This window comes from Hippoglossus hippoglossus, chromosome 16, assembly GCF_009819705.1.
Source record: "Hippoglossus hippoglossus isolate fHipHip1 chromosome 16, fHipHip1.pri, whole genome shotgun sequence".
In the NCBI taxonomy this organism is placed as follows: domain Eukaryota; kingdom Metazoa; phylum Chordata; class Actinopteri; order Pleuronectiformes; family Pleuronectidae; genus Hippoglossus; species Hippoglossus hippoglossus.
Genome location: NC_047166.1, coordinates 21,640,898 through 21,650,870, shown reverse-complemented (window position 1 = coordinate 21,650,870; position 9,973 = coordinate 21,640,898). Strand labels below are relative to the sequence as shown.

At 39.8% G+C, this 9,973-nt stretch overlaps 1 protein-coding gene across 2 annotated transcripts; it reads left to right on the top strand.

Moving 5' to 3' along the window:
* The first annotated feature begins 237 nt into the window (after positions 1-237).
* LOC117777515 (neural cell adhesion molecule 1-like) lies at positions 238-7,840 on the top strand. 2 transcript variants are annotated; one of them, XM_034612359.1, is made up of 16 exons: positions 238-602; positions 1,144-1,215; positions 1,347-1,541; positions 1,784-1,921; positions 2,914-3,057; positions 3,424-3,541; positions 3,988-4,142; positions 4,247-4,380; positions 4,603-4,738; positions 4,922-5,089; positions 5,183-5,303; positions 5,769-5,898; positions 5,986-6,154; positions 6,380-6,575; positions 6,669-6,717; positions 7,622-7,840. In XM_034612359.1, exons 1-16 carry the CDS (start codon positions 539-541, stop codon positions 7,637-7,639), a joined length of 2,007 nt encoding a protein of 668 aa, XP_034468250.1. In that variant the 5' UTR covers positions 238-538; the 3' UTR covers positions 7,640-7,840. The 2 variants fall into 2 exon arrangements, with proteins under 2 accessions (XP_034468250.1, XP_034468249.1); XM_034612358.1 differs by having other exon boundaries at positions 247-602; positions 5,183-5,302; positions 5,771-5,898; positions 6,669-6,797.
* The last annotated feature ends 2,133 nt before the right edge of the window (positions 7,841-9,973 follow it).

Here is a 9,973-nt window from a genome sequence, read left to right as displayed (position 1 = left end):
AGAAAGGAAAGAGAGAGAGCAGGGGTGGGGGGTGAGGAAGGGGGAGAAAGACAAAGGACAGATTGGGGCAGGAGTGAGCACAGAGAGAACTTCTAAAAGACTGAGAGGGGGACGGACGTCACTATTGTCATCACCTCCCATTTGTCAGTACATTACTGACAGTTACTCTGTTGGGGTTGGGGTCTCTCTCTCTCTCTCTCTCTCTCTCTCTCTCTCTCTCTCTCTCTCTCTCTCTCTCTTCCCCCTACTTCCTCTCATCTCAGTCGTTGTGCTCCTATATAACCTCTGACACCGACCCTCTCTATGTCATAGTCATTATTGATGGTTTGGTGACAGCAGGTGTCTGTACATCAGCGTGATCCTGAGCTGAAGATATTTGGAGGTGCTTTGCTGTGTGGTAGATTTTTTGTTGGTTTAAGATAATAACTTTATCATTCTATCCAGTTGTGCACTTACTGAAAACCCAAACATCCAGATTCAACAGCAAAAAACAGCAGAGTTTTTGATTTGAAGTCTGGTAACCTGCAGCCAGGTGAATATGACGAACCCATCAGCTCTCTTGAGACTGGCCTCACTGCTGCTGCTGCTGGTGTGTGGCACAGGTAAGATCTGTTGTTATTATTGGGATTTACAATGTTGTAATATTGTGTTTTGATACACGCTGGATGGCTGCAGTATTCAGACTGTTCGGCAAAAGAAAGCTTATTTAAGTGTAAGCAGGAAAAAACTCAGGAAATAACCAATTTGTTACTGTTTTTGTCCCAAATATCATATATCCAAGTTTGTATAAACAGGGACATTTTTGTTGAAGTAAGCATACAAAACAATCTTGTAAACAGTTGAATGTTTCATTGTTAATAAAAGGATGGTCTAGTTTTAAATGCACAAACAGCATAATATTTAAAGAATTAGGGAGGATAGGACTTTACAAAGAAACATATGTAATTTAAGTTTCAGCTGAAAAATGTGTGTACTGTGATTTTTTGGAGTAGAACAGTAGTACAAAATAAAGACCAATATCATAGACTCAAATTTGTATTATCTTTTTATTTAATAAATACTTAAAGTTGTGATTCCCCACATCCTTCTGTAATAGGATGAAGCAGCAGAATGAAAACATAAATTAAATTCCTCTTTCTCTAGATACAGAGATACAGATCATACCCAGCAAGATAGATGTGCTGGTTGGAGGAGATACATTACTATTGTGTAAAGGTGAGTCACTCTCTTGTTTCAATTGTCTATGTGACTGAAACATTTCTGTTTGAACCCAATCTCCACGTCTACTGTCACACCTTCCCTCCTTCCCTCCTTCCCTCCTTCCCTCCTTCCCTCCTGTGCTATAGCTGGAGGAGAGGCAGATATAACATGGCAGAAGGATGGGGAAGACATTGAAGAAGAAAAGGTGACAAAGATGGATGAGACCTCCTCTAAGCTGATCATTAAGAATGTTACTATACAGAACACAGGCAAATACACTTGTGTGTGCGAATTCGAATCGGGACACAACGACAAGGTCCAAGCACAGCTGTTTGTTTATGGTACGTAACAGCTGGCTACACACACACACACACACACACACACACACACACACACACACACACACACACACACACACACACACACACACACACACACACACACACGCTATATTGATGAATTCTCAGAATTGTTCAAGTTGAGTATATGAGCAGTTGTCTTATGAAGCAAAATTCCATTTACTCCTTCAATTAGTTTATTGCATAGAAAGTATTGGCACCCTAATCTCCTCTACCTTTGTCAGAGGGTCCATCATTTGGAGGCACCACAATCTACCATGAGTTTCTGGAGGGCACAAACGGGGTGGTGCCGTGCCTGGCGACTGGCCGGCCAGCAGTGGACATTCAGTGGATTCGGAACACGCAAGAAATCCCTTCTAAAGGTAAAACCAGCACCTCCCTGCAGGTTGCGAGGATTATTCCATGGTTACAAAAAGCTGTCCACATTTTGTAAACATGCACTGTTAGATGTCTGACTGAATGTGTGAGTGCTGAGCTGCTGAATATAAATGGCCTGTAATAAACAAACAGTGTTTCCCCTATAGATAAAAAAAAGTTTCCCGCTGCCACCACTTCATCAAAATCTTCACCTCATTTCATTAGTTTTGTAAAGCATAGATGCAAGATACAAGATGAAGTGGCATTGAAATTACAGGAGAAGATTAAGACATCGTCTGTATATAAATGTATATATGAAGGCGCAGTTTAGTATGCAGCTGCAGTAGTCGACAAGATGCTTCATTCACCAGCAGTACAAGTAAAACTTGAAGTAAAACTTCCTTATATACCTGTATAGTATAATTCTAATGATGAAAAAGCAAGACAGGTATTCAGTTCCAATCAATATTTTGCATTAACAATGAGGGATAGAATCGCTTTTATAATGATGAATCAGATGTTGCAAAAGCATCAGCGACTTTGTGAGTTTTAATTCTCAATTTATATATTTTTTTTTATATTTACCTTTACAAGCAGCCATGGGCCCATATTTGAGAGCTTAGATAAAGAGGGTGAATATTTGCTGGTGAATTTGAAAATACTGCAGTTTTCCCAAAACACCTTAGTGCAGTGTTGAGCCCAGAGCTGCATTACTGCCAAGTGGCTAAATAAATCAACTAATGCAGGTTGCTGTTTTCAAGTTCAATATTGAATTACGTTAAATGCAAAATTTTGATAAAAAATTAAAAAATTTAAAGTCACATAGTTTATCTTTGAGTGGAGCTTTGCTGTTTTATAATGATAACAATATTTGACACCCTTCAGATATTTGCTTCATGCTTTACAAGCTCACTGAATGGTTTGGACACTCACAGAGATCAGTGTTTGGGCTTTATTGACGGTCTGTGCTATTCTGTGCTGCTGTCTCTAATGTCAGAGGGAGGACGTCTGCGTCGACTTCCTGATAACACACTCCATATTGAAAAAGTGAGGAGAGAGGATGCTGGGACGTACGTGTGTCACGCGCAGATCAGAGGACGACCCATTTACCAGCAGCTCTCTGTTTCTGTTGTTGTCAACGGTATGTTGCTTTTTGGGATAAATAGTGTACTTATCAAAAGATTACTCTGTAGTTAGGAACTAGTATTGTCTTTCAGTTTTTTTTATATGAATATATATATATATATAATATTTTCATTATATGCTATACTATCATTCATGACACCAAGATCTTTTCTGGTTCTTACAAAATCTGCTTTGTGTAACCTAACACCTGATGGCACTCAACCATTTAGTGTTTATGGACAGGTAGGTGTCAGTGGTTGGGCAATTGTCTTGACAAATGTTGTTTTTAACATGTTATGTTATATGTTATAAAAATGCTTCCATGCATTTGTTTTACACATACTGCACATAATATTGGTGAAAATAAAATCCCCTCCTGCAGCTCCTCCTAAAGTGCATCTGAGAGAGGAGGTGAAGAAAGTAATGGCTGGATCAGAAACCAACGAGTCTTTGCTTTGTTTGGTGGACGGCCACCCGAAACCCAATATCACCTGGACCATGTAAGACCTGGTTCCATCTATCACATTGGTTATAAAATGTGGACACAGTAGCAGAGATGAACCTTTTCACTCTCTCAGCCTCTTTTAAATAATGCCTAAACATTTTGCTTTGCACTTTCATTGATTCCAGTTTTGCTAAGATGTTTTTCGTAAATATTCAATCATCTATGTTTCAGTTGTTTAATTCAGTGCCCACCTGAATCTCTGTATCCCCAATGTAGCAGTAACATCTTGTCTGCTGAGTCTCAATCTGTTTTTTTTTATGTTCTGTAGCATAACTCGTCTTCTTTTCCAACTTTTCCTCTCTCTCTATTTTTGGCTTCTTTCTTTCTTTCTCTTATTCACCTTCATAATGTTGTGCCTGTGTCATATTTTTAACTCATATTTTTAAAGAACCCCTAGAATATCACTCAGTATGTTCTTTGCTCTTCTTTTCCCATTCCCAGGCCGCTGTCATTAGACCCTTTTCGTCATCAGTTCAACTCAGACCGCAGTCAGTTGACTATACGGGCTGTAGCCAGAGCTGACTTTGGGGAGTACATCTGCACCGCAGCCAACAAGATAGGAGAGGACCGTGCAACCATCATGCTTCATGTTTTTGGTTGGTTCAGATCTTCCACTGTGACTAGTTGTACTATAGTGACCCTTGTAAATGTGCTGCTGATAATCTCTGGTTAATTGCTCAATTGAAATGTTTAATTTCAGAGGCCCCAGAGGTGTTTGTGTCAGCAGTGCAGCAGAGCGTGTCAGTGGGCGAGCGTGCGTCTGCGTCCTGTAACGTCTCTGGACATCCTCAGCCCGAGCTACACTGGCTCAACAAGAACAATGGACAGACACTGGTAAAAGTGCATGGACATGTACACACATGGGCACGACTAATTCATGAATATAATACATATTTTGTGATTAATATGATTATGACTGCTATTTATGGCTCAATAAAGTCAACTCTTATCACTGTGATGGCTAAATTAACTGTGAGTGTTTGCATTTACAGCTAAACCTTTATGTGATGACAATATTTCTAATGTAATTTTCTTGTTTTCTTCGTCCTCTGTCAGGACTCGACTTCTGGTCGTATCCATGTGGTGGACGGTGTGTTGCTGATAGATGACATGATGCCCTCTGATGGTGGGACGTATTCTTGCATGGCAGTCAGCATATCTAGGAATGCATCCAGAGATGTAACAATATACAGTAAGAGTTCATTTTTGGCTTTTGAATTTCATTAATAAAAAGGGAGTTAAGTGGCAGAAAGGTAGCTATAAACCATGCTTACGCACCTCTGCCACTGACATACATGTACTTTATGTTTGTATGCCATTTTATAACTTTTACTTCTTCCTTCCTAAATCCTCCTCCCCTCCTCCTGACCCACAGCCCAGCCCGGTCCCCCTCACTACCTGTCGGTCTCGCCTGGCCCTACCTCAGTCTTCTTCTCCCTCAAGACCCTACCCATCAGTGGAGGAATGCCAATCACAAGTTTTGCCTTGCAGTGGAGGCAGAGCTCAGCAGAAAAGTGGAACGAGGTCACACTACCAGCTTCAGGTAGAACATCTGCTCTTTGTAAAGGCTTAGCAGGTAAGTTTCCCTGAAGACAAAAATCAGTTCAATCTATTATATGTTTGATTCCTTCCATAGATCCCCTAGCTGTCACCGCCCTCAAGCCTTATACATTGTACACAGTGCGTTTAGCTGCCTTGAATGCAGCAGGACTAGGACAGTTCTCTGACCAAAACAGCGTTCGCACCCAGGGAATACGTAAGTGTGACATATACTTCCAACACACTGGCAGCAAACACTGACAACACATGTCAAATCCACTTTTTATGGACTTTCTATGTGTGGTGCATATGTGTGTAAATATACATTTGACTGAATTTGTGATGCATTAATGTAATAATACATTCCAGTGCTTATGTGGTCTAAATATCTCACAAGCAAGGTTTTTCCTCCTCATCTGCTATCACTTAATTTTTCTTCTTTATCTCTCGTGCAATCCTCATAACATTCTCCATGACATCATCATCTGCTGCCTGATGTTTACTCATACTGTTGGTGACACCATGTAATCTACTGTCATTCATCCTCAGGAGGTAAAGTGCTCTCAGGGGTCAATTTTTATACTATGAAATAATAAACTCACTTTAGATTAATCATTGTAACTAAATGATGAATATAAATTTGTGTCCATGAGTTCTTTCCTCTGTCTCTGCCTCCTGCCTGTAGGTGAACCCGACAGTCCAGTTTTGTCGCTCAATGAGATTAAAGTGAAGGGCAACACCTTCTCTACCCCTCTTAAGCAGATAGACGATGGCGGAGTGCCTCTGCTGCACTTCATCATTCGGTACAAACAGGTAAAAGACTCTCAGTCTCTTTCTCTTCTTTGGTCTTTTTTCGATTCCTGACTGTCATCCTCCCTCTCCTCCTCTGTTTCTAACCAGGATAAAGAAGGGGCTGAGTGGAAAGAGATGCAGCTGCCGTCCACCACTGACACCGTCTCCCTTAAAGACCTGTCTTTTGGCTCAGACTACCAACTGGAGGTCACAGCGGTCAATACTAATGGTTCCTCTATTCCTGCCACATTGAACTTCACCATCGCGGAAAAGCCTCGTATGTGGCCTCCAATGTCCTTCACCACACTTTAACACATTTGAATGTGGCTCAGCATTTCTAGTTGACCTTAATCAACTGAGAATGTTAATATACTGTATATAGTTGGCAATACATCAACAATGTGACATGAAATATCCATCAATTACAATAACAAATGCATTGCATACCACACTGAAGATGGTTGCCATAAGCTCATCTAAACCTTGTCATCTCTCCTCAAAGCGAGTAGCCGTACCATGACCAAAGGCAGCGTGGTTGGCATCGTCATGGTGATCTTCTTGCTGGTGTTTCTGGTGGTAGACGCCACCTGCTGCTACAGAAACCGCTGCGGCCTCCTCATGACCATCGCTGTGAAACTCTTTGGACAGAAAGTTCCAGGCCTCAAAATGCTGGAGGAAGGATCGGGGAGCACTAACGGGTGAGGTGGTGAGAGGTTTAGGAGAAGACTTTGAGGGACTGTGTGTTTGTGTGTTTAAGAAACATTGTAACATGTTGTGTGTCCTGGCTGCAGAGACGTGACGCTGAAAGGCATGTCCACTCCGAGAGGCAGTATGCAACAGGTGGGGGTTCAGACAATCACCAAGGAGGGGGGGCAGCTCACAGAGGTCACCTGCGACAAAGCCCCCCTCACCAAAAACGAGTATGTTTATTCACTGTCATACAGCACACGATGAAACAACATGGACAGAAAGTAAAGTGCGAGAATAATAAACAGTAAACTAAAATATAACATAATCAGGGAAATGCACAATAGAACAGAAAAGGACCTTAATGGTAAATTGACAGTATCTATATAGAGCTTTTCCAGGCTTATCAACCACTCAAAGAAATCGCATTCACCCATATTCATGTACAGCACTGCTTCTATCACACACTGTCAGCACAACTGTCAGGGGAAAACTTTGGGTTCAGTATCTTGGCAAGGAACTGCAGACAGGAGCAGCTGGGTATCAAACCACCGACCTTTTGATTAGTGGACGACGCGCTTTACCTCCTGAGCCACAGCTGCTTTACTTAAATTTCACAACTAAAATATAGTACAGTACACTGCTTTCAGTTTTCAGTTGTACATTTGATGTGGGCTTCTCTTTGCATCAAAAGTAATATTAGCCTTATCTTTTGTGTAGACACTTATCCCTTAAAAAGGAATGTGCATCATCCAACCATAATGCACAGTCACAGCCTCTCTGACTGCAATCCAACCTAAGAGCAAACTATTACTTCTAACACCTGCCACATGTGCCTGAGAGACAGTCTCCAGTGGCTCCACCAGTGTTTGAGCTGAGGAACATTATTCTGTCTTGTGGCATTGCTTCATTCAGACACTCACACGGAGGTCAAATCCACAGCAGAAGGTCATTTTCTAAAGTCTATTTTGAAATGAGATTTTTTTTAACTTCCTTTTCAAGAAAGTTGTATTGTTTAGTCCTCGTAGTTCACTGATGGAATATTTCTTTCCTGCAGGAAAACACATCCAGATAGAAACCAGTCCGCTGCTGACGCATGAGGCGAGAAAGTGGTGAAACAATGAACATGAGCGTGAACGTGTGAAATATTGTACAGCTTTAAACAACCACTGACTCAGAACACTAAGTCATCGCTACATTGGATACTACTGCCATGGGAAAGGTCAAACGTCCTGATCACACATAGAAGAATACTGGTCTTTTACAAAACTCTGAGCGTCTCCCTCCAAAACCGCCAAGGGCAGGAGACGGTTTCATTTTGAAGTATATTTTAGTTTTTCTGTCTGCTCTGATGAGCTCAAGCTAAACAGGTCTTGAGATCTGTGTTTTACAGGGTAAAATAGTCGTTGCTATTTAATTTTCTTTGCTAAATATTCTTAAAGACACAAAAATGTTTACCTTCTGCATTTTGAATGTTGTAGACAGGCACAAGGTCTCCTGTCATATTTACTCTTTCTTTAACCCCCCTCTTTAAGTGTTTCGTGTAAAAACACTTTTTCAAAATGCCAAAAATATTTTTGTTACTGTTTTTGTTGCTCTTAACATTGCATTTGGCTGCTGCTTTTTTGGTTATGTTATATATATGTATGTACATTTTGTATAATGTTTTAGAAAATGTATTCTCATTTCGACCAGTATTATTAAAACATTTAAAGGGCCCTTCAGCTTGAACTTAAACTAACTTGATATTTATTATTTTAAAGCCATGCATGAGAGATATCACAACGAGAGGCTTTGGATTTTAAGTTTTTTTTGTAGATATAGTTTTACTGTTGAGCTCTTTTTGAAAAATACTTTTGATCATGTTCAGCAACTAACACTGACGACCTGTAATCAAAACCACCTACATTTTAATGTACCTGTAATAATATGCAAACAAAGTGGACTCCTATTTTAAGTTATTTTAAAACTATAGTTATACTCTCCTAGTCTATACTATTAGTTACAATAATCAAACATAAAAATAAATGAACATTTTTCAAGTCTAATATTTAATTTAGCTGCAGCTTTTTTTGCCTGTTTGCAAATGACCTGAGCACATCAACAAAGAGTTTCTTATTCTTATTGTATTGTGTTGAACACTGTACATGGTTGTATATACATCTTTGTATTTGATAATAAATGGACTGTATGTAAAACAGCTTCATCTCTGTTTTTTATTAGCATCTCCATCATACACAGTGAAATCATTACGACTGGACACAAAATGTGTTGGTCTTTTTATTGGTATTCATGCTTTCAATATAATAATTATCTCCACCAAAAAGCCTGATGTTTGTTTTTGTTTTTTTCACAAAGTACCAAACAGATTTCCATTAAATTCTTTGGAGGACTGAGGCATGACCCAAGGAAGAAACCAATACATTTTGAAGTGACACGACATGATTCTTGAAAAAAAATTATCTTTTATTTTGCTGATAAAATTAAAAGAGACCTGCGACATACCACTGTCCAAGCAGCCACCTGATCTCAGCACCACAGTCGTACTGACACAAGGCAACCAGCACTGAACATCACACACACAGTGTGACTGCACTTTATTCTTTGGGTGACCGGAAACAACAGAAAATAGTTTCCCTCATTTGTTTCCAAAGTTGCAAACTTTCCACCCATCAAAACCAATTTAGCTCGGCCCTGTTTCTGCCTCTTCTCGACAAAGATAAAGCGCTTATAATTACATCTATTGTAACCATTCATTCATAGATTGATTGCAAATTACATTTCACTGAACATCATGTTCAAGAAAGACAAAACTGTAACTCTGCTTTTTTTTCTGCTGTATCTTTTTCTCCTTATTCTGGTGTCACGGATGCTGTCCTGTTACTGCTACAGAATCCCAGATGTTTGATGATTCTCTGTAGTTGTCAAAATTCAAATTTGTAACTCTTATTAGATAAGCTTTGGAACAACAACAACCTTAAGTATTCTAAGCCAAAAGACAAAACTGGATTTGTGATTTAAAGTCATAATGGATTAGCACCATGCAGGAAGGAGTATGACCAAACAATCATCTCTCACAGTGAGAATGGTCTTGGTACTGCAGTTGCTGGTGTATAGAACATGTAAGGTGTGCTCATCATTAAGATTTTAGCTGACAGTGTTGTAATTATAATGTATCTAATATACACCACATGGCTGAAATTTTGGAATACTGAGCAGATCATTCCTGGAACAACGTTGGTCTGTGAGCAATGAATTTCCTCAAGAAATAACTGATGCTTAACTCCTTTTTGTTTCCATGTCTGAGTACACTGGTTTCCGTTGGTCTTTTCCTGTTTAAACACTTAAGAACAAAAGTGCTGAACAGCAGTAAATCCACAAACCATGTGATTTATTTGGCAACATCAGG